The 19,751-nt window shown below is 45.5% G+C and overlaps 6 protein-coding genes across 6 annotated transcripts; 2 read left to right on the top strand and 4 right to left on the bottom strand.

Annotated features, from left to right (window-relative positions):
* Positions 1-580: 580 nt before the first annotated feature.
* Positions 581-2,764, top strand: YPS7 (Yps7p; the record flags this gene model as incomplete). Its single annotated transcript, XM_018881294.1, has 1 exon — positions 581-2,764. The coding sequence occupies one exon, from the start codon at positions 581-583 to the stop codon at positions 2,762-2,764; it is 2,184 nt and encodes a 727-aa protein (XP_018733898.1).
* Positions 2,765-3,070: 306 nt separating this feature from the next.
* On the bottom strand, positions 3,071-3,412 carry AWJ20_4232 (uncharacterized protein; the record flags this gene model as incomplete). The annotated part of the gene is made up of 1 exon (XM_018881295.1): positions 3,071-3,412. One exon carries the CDS (start codon positions 3,410-3,412, stop codon positions 3,071-3,073), a length of 342 nt encoding a protein of 113 aa, XP_018733899.1.
* A 4,753-nt stretch (positions 3,413-8,165) lies between these two features.
* UGA4 (Uga4p) lies at positions 8,166-9,800 on the top strand (the record flags this gene model as incomplete). Its single annotated transcript, XM_018881296.1, has 1 exon — positions 8,166-9,800. One exon carries the CDS (start codon positions 8,166-8,168, stop codon positions 9,798-9,800), a length of 1,635 nt encoding a protein of 544 aa, XP_018733900.1.
* Positions 9,801-10,135: 335 nt separating this feature from the next.
* On the bottom strand, positions 10,136-12,472 carry FLC2 (FAD transporter FLC2; the record flags this gene model as incomplete). The annotated part of the gene is made up of 1 exon (XM_018881297.1): positions 10,136-12,472. One exon carries the CDS (start codon positions 12,470-12,472, stop codon positions 10,136-10,138), a length of 2,337 nt encoding a protein of 778 aa, XP_018733901.1.
* Positions 12,473-14,701: 2,229 nt separating this feature from the next.
* CAR2 (ornithine-oxo-acid transaminase) lies at positions 14,702-15,988 on the bottom strand (the record flags this gene model as incomplete). Its single annotated transcript, XM_018881298.1, has 1 exon — positions 14,702-15,988. The coding sequence occupies one exon, from the start codon at positions 15,986-15,988 to the stop codon at positions 14,702-14,704; it is 1,287 nt and encodes a 428-aa protein (XP_018733902.1).
* A 1,131-nt stretch (positions 15,989-17,119) lies between these two features.
* Positions 17,120-18,586, bottom strand: AWJ20_4236 (uncharacterized protein; the record flags this gene model as incomplete). The annotated part of the gene is made up of 1 exon (XM_018881299.1): positions 17,120-18,586. The coding sequence occupies one exon, from the start codon at positions 18,584-18,586 to the stop codon at positions 17,120-17,122; it is 1,467 nt and encodes a 488-aa protein (XP_018733903.1).
* Between the last annotated feature and the right edge of the window lie 1,165 nt (positions 18,587-19,751).

Raw genomic sequence — 19,751 nt, forward strand, 5'->3', positions numbered from 1 at the left:
AGAGAACCGAGTCAGGCTCCGGCCGCTGGACGTGCTTCCGACGGCTGGGGCTCTGCCCCAGACCCCGTAGCTCCTGCTCCGTAGAAGATATTTGGGGCCCCGGCAGTACCGACTCGAGCGCAGCGAGAGGAGCCACGGGGTCTGGGGCGGAGCCCCAGCCGCCGGAGGCAGACCCGGGTCCGGGTCCGGGCTGCGAGTGCTATAATTGGGTCTCGGCAGTGCTGCAGACGGTGTAGTTAAGGTTGACAGGAGAACGGCTGTGGGGCCGGCATGGCATATGTATCTCGATTTGACTTTAATCGTCGACTGGATTTTCCATTACTGGCTAGAGTTTTTGACGCCAGATTCGCGACATTGTTCTCGCTTCTTTGTTATTGTTATTGTTCTTTTGTTTTTTTTTTTTTTGGTTTTTATTATTTATTTCTTTTTTGGATTTTTGCAGAAGTGTAGGGTGTATTGTTAGCTATTCACAGCAGCTGGTGTATGTTGATTTGTTGAGTTATTTGGTCAAACGGCATCGTCAAATTCAGTTTCAGATTCGCATATTGTGTTTTTGCACGCGCATTTTTCGCCACTTATAATGAAGTGTCTCATACCGTTATTACTGATCCCGCGGTTAGTGGCTGGTCATGTCCTGGATTTAGACAGTCAGGGACTTTTGTTTCAGGGTCAACAAACAGGGTCGTCTGTGAATGATGATCTGTTGTTGGTGGGTGTTGATTTGTTACTGGATCATGAACTGGTGAAACGAGACCCGGCTTCTCCTGTAAAGACTCCTACTTCTACAGGAAGTGCAAGGCCGGCGGCAAGCTCAAGTAGCGTACCCAAGAAAAAACGTGTGCATGTTCCACTGGACTCGGTGGTGTATTACACTGCTAATGTCTCTATAGGATCACCTCCTCAGAACTTCAGTCTTGTTCTGGATACCACAGATGGCGATATTTTGGTGTATGGAAATGACTTGGATGTCTGTTCGGGTTCTCCGAACACTTGGTCGAACTGTGCTTTTGATCAGACGTTTGATCCGTCACAGTCTGAAACGTTCCTTCAAACCTCGAACAAACAATATTTTAATTCTTCGCTGTTAGACAGTGATAGAGTTAATGGATCCTACGGTGTGGATATTATGGAAATAGGCGGCAAGACTCTGAATCAAGCTACTATAGGTTTGTTATCCAACAGTAGCAGTATTGTTCCTGGTTCTCTAGGACTCGGATTTACTGGAGGAACGGTATCGAAATTTCTCAGTACGTTACTCGATCAGGAGATGATTTCGTCGCCAGTGTTTTCATTGTTTCTCACATCAGGTTGTTATAACGATGAAGATGCAAACTCTTTTCAAGTGTCAAACGGTGCTCAAGGATCGCTACTGCTGGGTGCTGTAGATACCTCGCGGTATAACGACCCTCTGTATGTGATTCCTATGGTCCCATTTTCTACTAACAGCACCATCGACGGAAAAACCGACAATATGGGTGCATATAGGTATCCAAGTATACCACTAACTGGGTTGTATGTGTCTAATCAAGAACTTAAAGCCAACCTCACATCATCAGCATTAAACATTCCCGTGATTCTCGACAGTTCGAACATCATGTCATATCTGCCCTATGAGGTTATTGTCAACATTGCTACTCAGCTCAACGCGGCATATGTCGAAGAGTATCGTATCTGGGTACAGAGTTGTACCTTCCGTGATGTACAGGGTGAGATAAACTTCAGCTTCAACGGAGCTGTTGTCAGCATACCAATCAGTCGTACACTGACAGAGTTATACGATAAAGAAACCGGCAAGCCATTCCAAATAAACGGCGATGATATATGTGCTCTGATGTTCTCGAGTTCTGAAGATTCTGGATATAACGCACTAGGTGTTGGCGTTTTGACGTCCATGTATCTAGTGATTGATCTCGAACAGTATGTTGTCGGCATGGCTGAACCCGTTGATTCGATCAATTCATGTACAATCAGTACCCCTTCCAGCAGCATTGTCAGTTCAAGTTCGACTTCCTCCACTGGAACCGCTATTAACACATCATCTCTCCCTGTCACAGCCACTCCTAATCCCAAAAGAACTGGGTCTACTCCCCGGGGATTAACACTCGATGCTGATTTGGACTCACTATCTAGCGGCGATGGCAAGAGAATCAACATTCAAACCAGTACTGCTGCCATGAAATTACCATCTGCGACCGTCATGACTCCAACTCCAACCGAAAGATATGCACAACCGCAACGTTCGAGGGATGTAGGTGCTCCTACGAGAAGTATCACCTCCATGACCTTAAAAGTTCAAAGCACTGAAGATGCCAGCGATAGTAGAAGTTCTGGCGGTTCATCCACTGATATCAATACATCCAGTAATATCATGACTCAACTACGGTCTGATAACATCACCGTCATCTCTGGAAACCTCACCGACCTTCCTGGTGCCACTTTTGTTCCCCCTTCTCTGGCACTGACTGCTGTAATCTCACCTCCGTCAAGCAACTTCACTGCTCTGGGTGTAGCATTCCCACTCATGGCCATCAGTGGCGCCCAGTCTGCCATCAACTCGGTATTCCCTTTTCTCTCTCAGACATATGGCACTCCACCACCTCCTCCAGGAGTCACCTTTTCATTCCACTCTGCAACAACAACTGTCACTGGTGGCTCTAATCCAGGCACTCTGACCGTGCTCGCCAAAGCTTCTGGTCTACGAGCTGCTTCTTGCACCTTCCTAGGAATTTTCTGTACATTAGTATATGTCACACTCTGTGGCTAACCATAGGTAACTTATTTATATTCGCTTTCAATCCTCACTTTTGACTATTTAGACAGGGCTGCCTCCGGCGGCCGGGCACTGCCCGGACCCGGTGCTCTTCTCGCTTCGATCGAGTCGGTTGTGCGGTTCTACACCGTTTCTACGAAGTATTAGGAAAACTAATGAGTATCGGGTATCCCGGCGAATCATCCCGTGAAGTTACTCGCGATCTACTCGTCCATCATACCACAGTTGTATAGTCTAGAAAAGAGTACATTGGATAGATACATAAACATAAATATTAACAGCAGACCGTACAGGTATTATCTACCTTCTTGACTTGGTTCTCTTGGAACCCTTGTTGAATACTAATGCATTCTTGATCTTGGTAGTCTTCTTGTTTCTCTTTTTCTTATCCTTAGATTTGCTTGATGAAACCTTCTTGGGCTCAACGTCCATCTGTTCACTATGATCCTCGGTTTGTTCTACCTCAACAACCATCTCGTTGTCATTGTCCTCAGCCTTGTTTTCTTCAGCCTTTTCTTCAAGCTTCTGAGTGAGCTTTTCTGATAATCTCTGAGTTCTGGCATCTACGACGGGTTGGAACACTGCTGCCCTCTTGATACCTCTCATACGGACTTTGGTCTTAGCTCGGAGTGACTTGGCCATTTTGGGATTTGATAATGCAAATAGGGAGGTGGATTTGAAACAAAAAATGCAAAAAAACTTATAAATATGAGTAAAAGTCCTCGAAACTGAGATTTTAGCTCTTTTCAAGAAGTTATGATCTTCCTACATATTTTTTTTTTGAAAAAGTTAGATAAGGGCAAGGGTGCTGCGATTAAGCAGAGAATATATAACTTTGACACGGTAGTAGAAAAGGTTATTAGAGTAAATAACTGACAAAATAGACCTTATAATTCAAAAAGAAAAAGTATTAATAATAAGCAAAAACCCTCAAAGAGATTTGAGCATTCTTATACCCCTCTGGCAAAAAAAAGTTTTCAAAAAATTACAGCACCTTCTGTTCACGCCTGGTCTCCCACGGCATTACTGATCAAGGCTCTTAGAGGCTTGAATATGATTGATCGGACGGGAAATCTTATTTTACTCTAGATATGGCCGTAACTGAACTGTAAGAAATGCGACAGCTGAGGAGTCTCACTCCTCCAACTAACCGACGGGTCACCGCGGTATGGTCACCCACCGGGTTTCACAGAACACCGTGTATAAACATCCTGACGCGACGCGTAACATGATCTTAGGAAAGTAACAAATAGTCTTGTGAATAAAATTAGTAATTATATCAGAATCCTTTAAAGGTCCTCTCTCGACCTCCGTATTCCTAGTATCCCCGTAACCGGACCTTTACTTGGATCCTGATTCTTACATGAACAAATAGTTTCTTTAGTGTATTTATACACAGTACTGGAGAAAATTAAAGGCTCTTTTAATACGCCCAATAATAAAGTTATTTGGCTAATAAGTCTATAATATTCTTTAGACTATCACAAAGATCAATCAACTACAAGTTAGGTTACAACGCCATCAAAAAATGGTCAAATAAATCATTCTGAGTCCATTTTGTAATCTGATTTCAGGGCCCCATACTAATTTATAAATTGATTGTTTCCTAAAGCTCGTTACGTCTCTCGATAAGAATGGAAAGAGCAACTATCAACTCTAGAATCTGTTTCTGTTTAAAAGTGATAATTTAAAAGTGATATTTAGTTGATTTTATATTGATATAGAGATGGCAGTTCCTACTCATTCTATCCAAAATGCCACTGAGGGTCGTCAATAGCTGGCAAACTAGACATGCCTATAAAAAAAATAGAGAACAACAAAAATCAACCAATTTTAAGTCTTTTATGAAGCCCAGGGGAGCGTTGGTAATGGTCTTCTCTGGTAACTGCTGTCTAGTATATGTATCACTCATTATGGTAATTCTACATACACCTGCTATGTTGATGAATAAAATTGGTCTAATAGCAGGTATTTAGTACTATTGAACTGATTTACCCCCCTCTTTTTATCTGCTCTTGAAGTCTTCACTGGTGGCATGAAGATCAACGTGTTAGTCTAGAGCACTGCTTCATCTCTAAGACTACTTAATCACATCAATTCCCTATCAACAGAGGCCACTCGGAACCCAAGTGGCTTTTAATAAAAAACTACGAAGATTATTTATTTAATGTTCTTCCTTCTGTGAAAATAATAAATTGTTACGACAATATCGACTTTCCCTGACCGTTCCTGGATCTGCTCTCATGACTCCCAGCTGACCATATATATCGACTATGACCGTTGATCTTCCTATAATTAACATTTTCTGCTTCAGAAAAATTTAAGTTTTGAAAGTTTAAATGCCAAAGAATGTTAATACTCTAATTTACATTTATACTATGCATATAAATATAATTTTGTAGTTTCATTAAAGAGCATTTAGAAGTTCTGACCATGCTTCAGTACTCGATCTACCCACTGCTGGGACAGTTGACAAAACGACTCGAGCGTAGCGAGAGGAGCAGCCAGGGTCTGGGGCAGAGCCCCAGCCGCCGTAGGCACCTGGATGCCGAAATCCTTACATGCCTTATCACTACAGTCTGCAGTCCGAGGATCAGCCCTCATCGCCGATCGCCAACTCTAATCCCTGTCGACCCCATCAGCTTGATCTCTAAATTTAAATTTATCAAGCCAAATCCCTTGATCTGACTGACCTTTTCGGTATATCATTTGATGCCAATATATTCCAATAACAGTGAATAACTGAGTAGAATAAGAGAGTGATCAAGCGAATCCGGCAGTTGGGGAACTACCCCTCGTGGCTCTTCTCGATTCGCTGGAGTCGAGCGTAGGAGGACAGTTTCTAGCGGTCGGTGACGTGGTCGGGTCACCAAACAAAACGACTGGAGCGAAGCGAGAGTAACCGGGGGGTCTGGGGTGCCCTGCCGCCGGAAACCTGTGATATCAGTCAGGAAATATTGAATACAAAGGCATTGGTTAGTTACCACGAGTATTAAATGATATCTTGGATTTTTCGAGCAATATTTCTTGGGATGACAAATGGATATGATGTAATATCTTGGGCGTTTCGCCTATTGTCCACAGAAATTGTGGCTGAAGTGTGCCGTTCCGAAGACCATGCATGTACGGTTAAGTTGCATTTTGGCCTATTTTTCCCGGATATGTGGCGCCAGCTGGTAATAACACGCCACTTTTTAGCCATAGTATGCAGGTGACTAGGAGCCGACTTAATTAGGCTAGATGGACAGCCAGATCCAGGCCCATTGTTGCAATGTCGAAAGAAGGAATCGACCTAGTCATTTGACTAGAGAAAATTTCTCTATTTTACCAAATTAGTCTAGCAAGTGTGAGCATGTTTGAGGGTATATTCTAATGCCAACGAGTATATAAGGAGTGGTTTGGCATTGGTCATATCCGATTCTCAATTCTACATCTCATCAGACAAACATCAATTGGATCAAGCTCATTACCAACAGCCTAGTTTTGACAATCTATTACTATCAACTTCACCATGCGTCCATCCTTTATTAGATTTGCTGCCAGACAAGCCTCAAGAACCAACAGCCATCTGTACAATTTTGAGCGCAAGACTGTCCTGGGTAACCTTGGACTCTGGGGAGCAATGTTTGGAGGTTTTGTAGCATGGCCAATACTGGTCAACAAGTCTGAACACAAACTCTATGGACAGCAAAAGATCACTCCCGCGTAGATTTATTTGTTCGCTCGCTTGGGTTTAGACCAACTCGGACATCTAGCCTAGGGCCGCACTTTTTATTACTTGGATCTCATTACTTACTGCCTTTAAATCTTATTTGTTTTTGTTTTGTTTTCTTCTGTTTGTTTATTTTGCCTCGGAACTGTATATGAATTTATTGTAATCTAACGATCCCACCTGACTTTACTCAGGGGGCCCTGCGTCCTCCTCCGGAGGCTGGGGCTCCGCCCCAGACCCCGCGGCTCCTCTCGCTTCGCTCGAGTCGTTTCGTCGGGCGGCCTAGCAGGCTTGAATACTATCAACGGGTGTAAACTGCTGCTGACTCTGGGACAGCAATCAAGCTTTGGGGCCTGCTGTCTCCTTTAGTAAGTCGAGTTCTTACAAGAGTCACTGCGATAATTAGGGCTATGAGCCCCTAACAACCCGATAATCTCTAGACTCACTTCCCCACGTTGGGTCTTCCCCGAAGCTCGACTCGAGCGCAGCGAGAGGAGCCGCGGGGTCTGGGGCGGAGCCCCAGAAAGGTCCCTGAAGAAAAACGTCAGCCACCCCCTGGTTGTCACCGGCGCCACAGGATCGCTCGAACGTGGCTCGGCGGGATGCCGTAACAAGTAGGGATGTGCTATTATTGCTATCTAGATAGGACCCCGTGCGTCCGATCTTTCCCTAGATCATGGCCGTCGGGAATTACTGTATCTAGTAATTGTCTTCGAAACATTCGAAAAACTCGACGGTTCTTCGAGAAGTGTCAACTGAAACAGAAAGAAAAACTGGTGGTGCCGTTCGTATGCTCGTGGTGTCTCTGAGCTGCGTTATAGGTGCGCTATAACATCACGGTACCGAATTTCGTTGGGTGATCGCGTGACTGCATCGCAGCGTAATCTTTAAAAAGTTGCTTCTTTTTGATGTGCGTGCTACGTATCTGCCGTCATTCGCGTCGGGTACTTCTTACAGCTCCAACAAATATTTCTGGGTGACAAATTGAACTCTTCTTTGGAAAACCCTCGTACGCAGGGCCGTCCTTCCGTTATATATTTTAAATATATAGAATAGATTTTTGGTGGTTAAAAAATAACATTCACCGGGCAATGAAATTAGGACCCTGAAATTTTTCATTTTCCCCAAAATTTGTCAGACCTAACTGGTATCCGACGAGGCGATCACTGCCTTTTTTCAGAGCTGATATATGCAGATATGCAAATTTGATGTAACATGTGAAAGAATTCTGAACTCTCTTTATCATCAGCGTCAGCGAACGAAAAAGAAGCACCCGCAAAATCTAACGGCTCGACATAGATTACCCCTTCCTTCTTACATTAAAGATCGCTCTTTGCATTTAAGTTGTAATTTTTTTTTTCACAACTTCTTCTCTCCTTTGTTACTTCTACCTTCAGACGAAGTTTTCTACCCGAAAAAAGGTTTAATATTTTTCTGAGACCGATCTTTTGACAACAGTGTGATACGGAAGTACTAAAAAAGTATATTATCACAGTTTACTCGGATATCTTTGAGCTCCATATTGTTTTTTTTTGCTTATTGCTCCGCTCTCACTTCTTTTTGCTATTAATTTTGGTTAGACATCTGATAATACAGAAGTAAAAACAAAAAAAAATTTTTTTTTCTCATTAAAAGAAAAATTTAAAAGTGCTGGTCACATACTTTCTATAGTATATCATCAAAATGTCTGAAAAGTACCTTAACGATGAGACACCCGATGTCTTTACAGAGGTTCCTAAGACCTCATCTGATAACTCTGTCAGTTTAATCGACTCTAACGAGTTTGCTCAGTTGACCGATGCTGATCAACATTTGGCACAAATGGGCTATAAGCCAGTGCTCAAGAGAGAGTTTTCCATGTTTTCAGCCTTTTCGTTTGCAGTGTCTATTTCTGGTCTTTTCGCTACTGTCGCTACTACTTTTTCGTATCCTTTGATTGCAGGTGGTGCTGCTTCCGTCATCTGGACATGGGTCATTTCTGGTATTGGTTGTATGTGCATTTCCTTGTCAGTTGCTGAACTTGTATCTGCCTATCCTACTGCTGGAGGTATGTACTTCACATGTAGTTATGTGGCTCCAAAGAAGTACATGGCTCTTATCAGTTGGATGGACGGCTGGTTGAACTTTCTTGGTCAAATCGCCGGTATTGCTTCTTCCGATTACGGTGCTGCTCAGCTTTTGTTGGCTGCTGTTTCCATGGGAAGTGACTTTACTTATGTCCCTACTACTCAACACACTGTAGCTGTCATGGCAGGTATTCTTCTGTTCCACGGTATTATCAACTCCATGTCTACCAAGTTTTTGGAAAAAGTTACCAACGGCTATGTCATTCTCCACATTGGTGTTTTGGTATCTGGATGTATTGCCTTATTGGTTATGCAAGATGACAAGCACGATGCCAAGTACGTCTTTACCAATGTCGAATCCTCTTCTGGATGGAATCCTATTGGATTTTCGTTTTTGTTTGGTTTCTTGTCTGTTTCATGGAGTATGACCGATTCCGATGCTACTGCCCATGTGTGTGAGGAAATGACTGAACCCGAGAAGAAGGCTCCTTGGGCTATTGCCTATGCCATGTCGTTCACTTACTTTGTCGGTATCCTGTTAAACATTGTTCTTGTTTTCTGTATGGGAGACCCAGCTGAGATTCTTGCTTCTCCTGTTGACCAGCCTGTTGCCCAGATATTCTACAATGTTCTTGGCAAGAAGGGTGGTATTTTCTACACCGTCATGGCCTTTTTCATCATGAACTTTGTTGCCATTACCGCCATCCACGCCTGTTCTCGTACTGTATGGGCCTTCTCTCGTGACCAGATGTTGCCATTCTCTCGCGTCTGGTACCGTATCAACAAGTTCTCAGGAGTTCCTGTCAACTCAGTCTGGCTCACCGTCATTTCCTGCATCTTAATCAATCTTATTGCATTGGGTTCCTACACCACCATCGCTGCTATCTTCAACGTCTGTGCCATTGCCATTGACTGGAGTTACTGCATCCCCATTCTCTGTAAAATCTTTGGCGGAAACTTCCAACCAGGACCCTGGAACCTTGGCCGTGCCAGTATCTTTGTCAACTCATGGGCCTGTCTGTGGACCCTGTTCGTGTCCATCATTTTCGTTCTCCCCACCGTTCGTCCCGTCACTGCTGACAGCATGAACTACGCTGCCGTGTTCTTCGTCGGAATCGGTGTCTTTGCTGCTGTCTACTGGTATGTAGCCGGTAGAAAGTACTACACCGGACCCCGCAAAAACACCCAAGTCGTTGACGGTCTAAAACAAAATCCCGGTGCCACCACCACCGAAAGACTGTTTACTGAGTAAACAGCCGAACAAGCATATTACAGTCTGTTACATTTTTGCATTTTTGTTAGGTATATATATATAGAATACAGTGAATTATTTTTGTCACGAACCCCACGCAATTCCTCCGAAGCAGGAACCACGGGGTCTGGGGCGAAGCCCCAGCCGCCGGAGGCAGTAAGGGGGTCCGCGGTGTTGCCTCCGGCGGCTGGGGCTCCGCCCCAGACCCCGTGGCTCCTGCTTCGCAGGAGTTGCGTGGAGAAGTTGGCACGCTTATATTTTATTATATAGTCGTCATTGCGAAACATGTACAAATAAATAAGGTAACTTCGCCGGGAAGTGCGAGGGAAATGATTTTAGAATCTTTGAGTACGACCTTGGGGCCATGCCGAGGACTGTGGAGACTCGTCGGCGGGGTAGTAGCCCCTGTAGGTGGTGTTTTGTGGGAAGTGGCCGCCAGCACCCAGGTCTAGACTGCTCGAGCTGTAGTTGTTTTCGTAGCTGTCGCCGAACGGGTTCGCCGGTCTGTCGCCCTTGCGTGATAGTCGAGCTTGAGGGAATGCCTCTTCGTTGGTGCTCGAGTATGGGAGCGATGTCTTGGATGCGTACTCGGAAGGTGAAGCTTCTTCGGAGTCGTACACACTTGCTCGCTGGCCTTCTTCGTAGCCGTCACGAGCTGTCACTCCTAGAGCATCGAGCTCGGTGCCTCGCTTCTTTTCAATGCCCGTGTTGTCTTTCATAAATGACTCACGGTCGTCTCTCATGGGCTGGTATCTGGTATCGGGGTTCTTGGACATAATGGCCCATACACATGATACAATAATCATAATGAGCAGAATCAGCGAGAAAGCAGCGTTGAGAACAAAGAATACAACAGCCATAATCGAGCCAACAGCTGGTGGTTGTCCGAAAAGTTGCGAGAAGAACAGGAAAAAGATCGAGTTGATGAAGTTGATAGCGGCAATGGCGATGTTGAATCCGTTGGTCGTCTTGTCCATGTATGGCTTCATCCATGCAATACCCACCAAAAAGCCCAGCTCTCCCAAAAACACACCAACAGCTTGAGCTTTGCCCGATGGTTGGCCAAACGCAATGAAACAGGCCTTCCACAGGGTGTATGCAAGCAGAGGCACAATGAAATAGTAAGCAGTGGCTCGGAATTGGATGTACAAGAAACCAAGTCTGTCAAGAACAGATTGATCAGAGAAAAGGATGTAGGCTGGGTTCTTATACTCAGCAAGCGAACGTCGTGCAATAGTGATTACCTTAAAAGCAGCAAATCCTAGCACCAACAACACCAGAAGATACACGAGAATTCCTAAAACGACAGTAGCGGGCGAATCACGCTCAGTCAACTGCCACAAACACAAAACAGACAATTGTGGGAAACCAACCAATACCAATCTGAACAAAACACCCTTGCTTATACCCAACCAACCTTGACGGAAAGATGCAAACTTGTCAGGATGAATAGAGCCTGTCTTGGCAAGCAGTTCAATGACTCCCTTTACAATAGCAATGGCAAGAACACAGAAAATACCCAACACCACAAAAAAGGTAAGACCCGTCAAGAACAGACTTGACAACTCTATATTGGCAAGGTAGGCAACTCGTTCCATACCTCTCAAGACCAAAGTCTTTGCAGCAATATTAGGGTCTTTCTCGTCACCAGTAACTGGATCATTTGTTGTAGTATTTGCAGCAGCGGCAGCAGCTCTCAATACAAGTCTCTGAGCAGTAGGAAGATAAGTATTCATCTGAGTCTCCATGCTTCGATACATGTTTCTAGCAATACCCCTACGAACATGGTCGGAAACGTAATTGCCAAGACTAGGTACAATACCAGTCAAGTCACGTTTCTGGACTTCAATAGAGATGATGTTCTTGTTAGGTAGAATGTTGGTAGCAGTACCACCAGTAGACTGGACGTACCAGTTGAAAATGTCCTGCATGAACCCCAGTCGCATTAAGCCCATAGTCCATTGGAAATTCTGAGCCCAAGCGGCGGCCATAGGAGGCAGTCTATTAACAGCCATCATACTAACAATAGCCACTGATTGGAAATAAACGAACAAAGAAAGAGTGTTTGAAGAGATGTGGGATGAAGCACTTTGATGGCCCATGATGGAAATGATACCAGATGTGAGCAGACCAAGAACAATAACTGCAGCAATACCCCAACTGGCATATTTCGTCTGCACAGTTTTGCCATTAGTAAGAGTAGCTTCGACACAGGCAATTGGATTCGAAGTCTCGCCTTCATTGAACACAGTGACTCGGACCACACCGTCCAAATCAGGGATTGTGAATGCGATACCAGGGATGCCGTTGACTATATCACTAGAAAGTTGGAGACTTGAACTAATATCAAAATGACCAGCTGAGATAGGACACAGTTGCTTCAAACTGCTAATATCACATGGGTTGACGTTTCTGTTGATAATGGTAATACCATAAGCAATGACTTCGATATTGGCGGTAACGTTACCAGAAATAGTCGAAATAGCAGTGATGTCGAAATTGACAGTCTTGTTGTCTGGATAGAATGTCACATCGAAAGATGATGCGGTGAATTGTGAATTGGCCATACAAGTTAATAGAGCAGACGACTGAATCAGCTTAGTGGCCATAACTGGCCCGGTCAACAGGAATGTGACCAGGGGAATGAAGAAAGATAATGCTGATAATCGCATTTTGAGGGGATCTAGGACTGAGATTTCACTTCTAGAGGATTGAGAATTTAAATTGGGACAAGAGTCAGTACCAAAATCAATGATATTACCAAAAATTCGAAGTCAAAAAAAATCAAGTTCTAGTTCTAGTCCGATGATAGATGCTAAAAATGGCAAAATGTCTAGAATGTCAAAAAATATCAAATCAAAAAGTGAAGTATCGACTGACAAATCCAAAAGTGACTGAAAGACAATAAAGTATGAAATGAAATGAACTCAAAATCAGTCTAACAAAGGGGTCAACTGAGGTTAAACGAACGATGTCACAGGATCAGTACTTTACTATAGTAACGGAATCTTGCTTTTAGTAGTTTTCAATGATCAAAGTTTAATATCCAGCTCAACTTGATTCAAGAACCGAAAATAAAATAGCCATGTAAATATAACTCTGGAGATACTTTACTTTAAGTTCAACTTTGTAACGGTGCTGTAACTTCCAACTTCGTTAACAGCCCACTTGAACCAACCCTGCAACGTATACTCTATGTATGTGTGGGTGTAAACAAACACAAGCGAAAATCAATGAAAACGCGGTATCAACAAATTCACTGAACAAAAACAAAAACTGTTGACAAATAAGAGAAATCAGCAAAAAAAAAGAGAACTTAGCAAAATGAAAAACCAAGATCAAAAACACCTGTCAAAAGATAAAAATAAAACAGAGACAAACTGCGAAACAAGCAGTAAAACAGACAGATGCCTAAAACCACTGCCAATGTCAAATGGTGCTGCCAATAATATATACTCAGTACGTAGCAATATACGCGTCAGTGCCGGATCCTAAAAAAAATTCGGTTTGTAACAATGAAAAGCCACGATCAGTTAGACTCCATCTGACGTAGTATATATACAACTAAAACGGTAGTGGAAGTAGTAGCAGCAGTAGCAGCAGTACTAGTAGTAAAAGTAAGTAAGCGGTATAAACTAAGCTAACAACGGTGGTGCGTTAAAATGAGATCTCGTTTAAAATGTACCCTTACAGCAGCTGGCATCCAGCAGGCCAGCAGCAGCCAGCAGCCGGCAGCGGGGGTGAGACCTGTGAGGGACTAGGGACATATGCTGCCCAAACCAGCCGACAGACCCAATAATAGGCAGGGACGACTGGTACGAGATCGGTCTCTAAAGACCCCTGGCCGCAGCAGCCCGCAGCAGGAGCCGAGCTACTTGGCGACGGGCCAAGCTAAACGAGCCATGGATAGCCGCGTTGCACGACTTTTGGACCGCATGCCCTGGCCTACTTGGGCTGGTGCTATGCAGACCGTGACGTAAGTGGCAGTGAAAGAATGCCACATCCCCCCCTCTTTAGGAGTAGCTAATATTAGAACTACACCCTAACAGACCGATACGAATATGAACCAGGGGTAAAATATACAAATATAGAAAATTACATGCAATGTGCACCGACAATTAAAATATTAATTTACTGTGAACCACCAATTTTTTCTACGAGCCGTTAAAACGGTTGACGCCCGGACGGGGACCTGCCTCCGGCGGCTGGGGCTCCGCCCCAGACCCCGTGGCTCCTCTCGCTGCGCTTGAGTCGGTAGCGTCGACTATCGCCGCAGTGTATTTTATTACGAGAATGCCACTGGCTAACATTCCCCTTGGCACTTGAAATAAGATTTTATAAAGATAATCCCTGCGAGCTGCTGCTGCTACCACTGCTGGCTTAGTGGACCCCACAGAACCTTCTTTCACGCGTAGGACCTCGCTGGTACCGCTGCAGGGGGTTTTCAACGACAATGCCTGGAATGGTCCCCGCATTTTCATGCAAACTCTCCGCTGTCGGCACCTGCCAGATGCCCTCTGGAATGGACGTTCGAGCCACGGTCAGACCGAGGGACGGGCGCTGCCTCCGGCGGCTGGGGCTCCGCCCCAGACCCTGGTTGCTCCTCTCGCTGCGCTCGAGTCGTTGCGAGGGGGGTCCTGGCTGCTCGGGGTGTGTTTTGTTTGAAGGTTTTGGGGGTGTTGAAATTCGTGTGATCTGACGGACCCCGCATCGCCAGATGCACCTGCATATGCACATGCACCGATAACAGGACCCTGATGTGCCAATAACCCCCTGAAAATGCGGGGGACCCCCCAACCCCGACTCGAGCGAAGCGAGAGGAGCAACCAGGGTCTGGGGCGGAGCCCCAGCCGCCGGAGGCAGCGCCCAATCCCAGAAAACCCAGTTTATTATGTACAAGATCAGTGGTCGGCAGACTTCGGTGCGGTTGGCAGCGCGTGCACGCACTTGGCGATGATGTCGAGGCCCTTGGCGATCTGGTCTTCGGTGATGACCAGTGGAGGTGCCAGGCGGATGATGTTTTCGTGGGTGGGCTTGGCTAGCAGCCCGTGGTCTTTCATGAGAAGACACAGGTCCCAGGCAGTGCGGCCGTTGGCTTTAGACGAGTCGATGACAATGGCATTGAGCAGACCCTTGCCTCTGATTTCGGTGACAATGCCGGTTTTAAGAAGTGGTTTAAGGCCGTCACGGAATTTTTCGCCAAGAGTAGCAGCTCGTTCAACCAGTCCTTCGTCTTTAACCACCTGTAAAGCAGCAATGGCAACTGCACATGACAGAGGGTTACCGCCGTAGGTTGAACCATGGGTACCAGGTTCAAAACAACTCATAATTTCCTTAGAAGAAAGCACAGCAGAAACTGGAGTGACTCCTCCAGAAATGGCCTTGCCAAGCAATACAATATCAGGCTTGACATTGGAATGTTCCACACAAAGAAGCTTGCCAGTACGAGCAATACCGGTCTGGATCTCGTCAGCAATAAATAAAACATTGTGTTTCTTGCATAACTCAGCCACCTTGACCAGATAGTCGTCTGAAGGCACCACAATACCGGCCTCACCCTGAATAGGCTCGACTAGGAACGCAGCAATCTTATCGCCAGCACGATCAAAGGCCTCTTCAAGATCGCCAATATTATTATAGCGAAGAGGTTTATTAGTTCCAGGAATCACTGGACCCACCTGGTTCAAATAAGGACCGTAATTCTCTTTGGCCTCTGGATCAGTCGACATGGATACAATAGCTAGAGTACGGCCATGGAAGTTCTCAGTAGCAGCCAGTACAATGGCCTCATTTTCTGGGATACCTTTCTTCATATATCCCCATTTGCGGGCCAATTTAATGCCAGTTTCAACCGCCTCAGCACCGGTGTTCATGGGCAACACCATTTCATAGCCGAAATATTCAGTCACGTACTTGGCAAATGAGCCAAACACGTCATTATAGAAAGCTCTAGAGCTAAGAGTCAATTTGGACGCCTGGTCGATCAAAGCTTGGATAATCTTGGGATGGCAATGGCCTTGATTGACTGCCGAGTAAGCTGACAAAAAGTCTAAATACTCTTTTCCCTCGGGATCCCATACCAATGATCCAGAAGCCTTGGCAAATACCACTGGCAGAGGATGGTAATTGTGAGCAGAGTACTTGTGCTCATAGTCCATAGCAGTTTGAGAAGAGATAGAAGCAGTCATGATGAATTTACGAAAATATCATTCAATCTCCACAGAGTTCAATAAATGATCCTTTTTACAAATAAATAAAAACAAATAAATAAAATAAAAAGACCACACAATCCTCGGAAATTGACACTAATTTATATCCGGTCAAGTGTTATCTGCCCACATAAACTGATCGACACAAATCCCCTATAGGCAGGGACTCGCGGCAATGTGCGGGTGGTCTTGCCTTTAACTGTCGTCTCTCGCGGGCAGTGAATAGGGTACGCCCCGGACCTAACACTGTACCGGGACTCACAGCTGACGCCCATCGTTGCTGTTATGGGTAATCTGTTTCTCCGATAATACCCCTGAGTTCTGCCTCCGGCGGCTGGGGCTCCGCCCCAGACCCTGGTTGTGCTCGCTTCGCGAGCAGGTGGGGACCCGCTACCGCTGGCACCCACACGTAACGACTCGAGCGAAGCGAGAGGAGCCACGGGGTCTGGGGCAGAGCCCCAGCCGCCGGAGGCATACCCCCCAGAGCGAAAGTAGCACCGAGAATTATGCCCATGCAGGTAGGATTATGCGGGAGAACTAGTATTATTCATTATGTGGTTCGTAGCTAATATAAATGCAGTCGTGGAAGAGTCGTTATTAAGTTATTTTAGTTTTGGTTGACAGAGTGTTTGCCAAAGTGGATCATGGCAGTCATTGAACCGTATTCAGACGAGACTCTCCAGGAAGAGCCCTTGACTCAGGTGGCCCCAGAGTCCACGAGTGAACCCGTCATGGTCGACGAGGTGCCTCAGACGTCCCAGAATCAGAGCCAGGACACGTACAGAAGCCGCTACTCGCTGCGGTCGATGCTCAACAACAGAAGACACCATGCTCACAAGACATCAACAGCGGCAGTGGCTCAGAATGTGACAGGAACTAATGGCCAGGCGTCTAATTCAGGGGGTCCAACAGTAACAGAAGTGATTGGGTCTAATAGTAAGGAAGTCAATGAAAACGAAGCGGTGTCTGCAGGGAGTTCAAGTGCCATTCCACCAGTTGGAGATCGACTCGCTAATACTACAAGTCCGACAGCGGGTCAGGGACTTTCACACAGTAGAATCAGAAACGTGTTCAGGGCACTCCAATTCCGTCGTTCAGACAATGTTTAGTTTAACGAACCTTAACCAATGTAGCTTCGTCTAAAGTAGTACCATTAACAGAAGCAATAAATTCATAAGTCAAGTGGGTACTGTTGTGAACAGTGATCTTGGCCCAGCCGAGAACCTCCTCGATCTTCTTGACGAGGTAGTCTTTCAGGTGTTTGTCGGCAACAGGATCGAGTCCTTCAAGTTGACCGCCAGATCCGTTGATAATGTACCAGGGAGCTTTAGGGTTGTTGAGTCCGGCAGGGTCGATCTCGCCGTCGAGACCAATAGGTTGGTTGCGTTGGTAGTTGTGAACATGGCCAAACAGTACAAGGTCGACATTGTACTCGTTGAGAAGGTCTTCAAAACCCTCTTGACACTCGGGACAGGCATTCTTGGCAGATGCATACCAGGGACGGTGACCCTCAACAATGACCCATGGAGTACGTTTACGGTCGACCGACTCCAAATCACGCTTGAGCCATTCTCGTTGTTTTTGCAGTTGACCCTTGATATCTTTAGTTGGGTCGCCATCCATACCAAACTCTAGCTCGGTGTTGATTTGAATAAAGTGGGCAGAGTAGTAGTCGAAAGAGTACCACATGGTTGGCAGGTTGTCTTCAGGGTCGGGGCTGCCAGATGGCATTCTATAGTGATCTAAGTATCCAGCAAAAGAACGGTGTTTAGATCCACACTCTTGACCAGCGTCAGTATAAATATCAGCACTTCGAGTACCGCAGTTGATATCGTGGTTACCAGGACCCACCATATATGGCTTGAACGATGAAACAGGCTCGGTAGAGTCATAAAAGGCGTTCAGAACTCGGTTGAACGCTTCGACATTGGGTGCTTTACTGTGTGGTTGACGCTCTTCTAAGAAGTTGTCGGCATAGGCAATATCACCGTTGTGCCATACAAAGTCGTACTCGTCAACATGCTCAACCAATGACTCAAAAGTCGATTTGACGGGAGGTTTGCTGAAAATACCGTGCTTCTCCAGAACGTTGCGAATGCCAAAATCCATGTCTTCAGATGTAGATGGGTACAAACCCAGGCCCTGGGTACCGACATGACCCAGATCAGCCACTGATGCAAAAGTAAAAGGCTTGAACTCATGGTCAAGCTCGTCCTTGCCAACTACAGGAGGTGTAGTAAACGAGCGAATAGCAGGTTCTTGCTCGGAATATGACACCTTGTAGTAGTATGTAGTATTGGGCTCTAGTCCCTTTAACGTGACGTGGTTGCTATAGGTCCATGAAGTAGAGTATGTGGATGACATACCGTACTCCACTCTGTCGAGAGAGTCTTCACTCAGACCATAGTACACTCTGGGTCTTCGAATATCCCTCAGAGTGTTCCAACTGATCGACATCTCATCGCTGTTCTTACCCAGAGCTATCCGCTGTTGAACGGGAAACACGTCTACCGGGATAGGACTAGCAGCCACTGCCTGGATGGCAGCTACAACCGACACTAAAAACGACAACTTCATCTTGGCTCCAGAGTTTTATAAACAATATGGCCTATTATGAATGTGAGTATGAATATGGATATGACGACGACTAAAAACCGAGAACCGATACACAGTAACCGATGAGTTCGTCGATGACTTTGTCGATGACTTTGTCAATAACTTTTGTCGATGACTTCGTCGACTTATGACCGATGCGTCGTCTGATGATTTCTAATCCCTGATCTGATCTGTGTGTCGATGATCCACACTAACCACACAACCAGAAAAAAATTAATGCCAAAAACACACAAAAAACCAAAAAAAACAATAAAAAATATCGAGTCAAACTTCTAAAACAAAGTCCTAAATTGCTACTTCAAAAGTCGTTATAGTTTTACCTTTTGTTTGGCGATATTTCAAATTTTTCACTCGACTTCCTAATATGGCCTTTAGAGTGAGTTTGCTGTTTCAAATAGACTTTGGCCTACCACAGAAAATACAGCTTTTTCTACTTCGTTCTTCTAACTCGACTCTTGGCTATTTACCAAGCTAATTATCGCCCTGTATTTGTTGTATTTTGTTGTTGTTGTTAATAAAAAACAGAGTTAAAAACCAAGATCAAATAAACCAGAACAGGCAGATGTGTATTTATATTGCTTGCCAACCTTAGCAACAGGCCACTCCCCTGAACTCTCAGTGTCATTCGTGAATGCACAAAAGAGACTTGCATGCGTCATGCACAGTTCTTTTTTGTTATGATTTGCCTATCCATGTGTTTACTGGGGCGGTGTGCATTGGTGAAATCGTGGTCGTCATCTGCCGCTGTCCAGAACCGACCGACCCAACGGTGTTTGCTCGCTACTGACGTGCTCTTGCCTCTAAACAGCTTAGTCTGGATCCTCATCTCCATTCTCCACCAGATGGGCCCTCTTCCGGTGTTCGTTATTGGGGGTTTTTGGGGGTTGGGGCCTGCCTCCGGCGGCTGGGGCGCTGCCCCAGACCCCGTTGTGCTCGCTTCGCGAGCGCTTGAGACGCTGGGCAGGGTCCGGGGTGGGGTGTGTGAAGTCCTTGGGGGTACTGGGGCAGGTCCTATTAGGTCCTGTGGGACCTCCTGTTAGGTCCTGTGGGAGCTGCTGTCAGGTCTCGTGCGTCGGTGCTGCGATCTGTGTTGATTCCCTGTGGTTCATTGTTGTCCCTGTTTCAT

Source organism: Sugiyamaella lignohabitans, chromosome C (genome assembly GCF_001640025.1).
Source record: "Sugiyamaella lignohabitans strain CBS 10342 chromosome C, complete sequence".
NCBI lineage: Eukaryota > Fungi > Ascomycota > Dipodascomycetes > Dipodascales > Trichomonascaceae > Sugiyamaella > Sugiyamaella lignohabitans.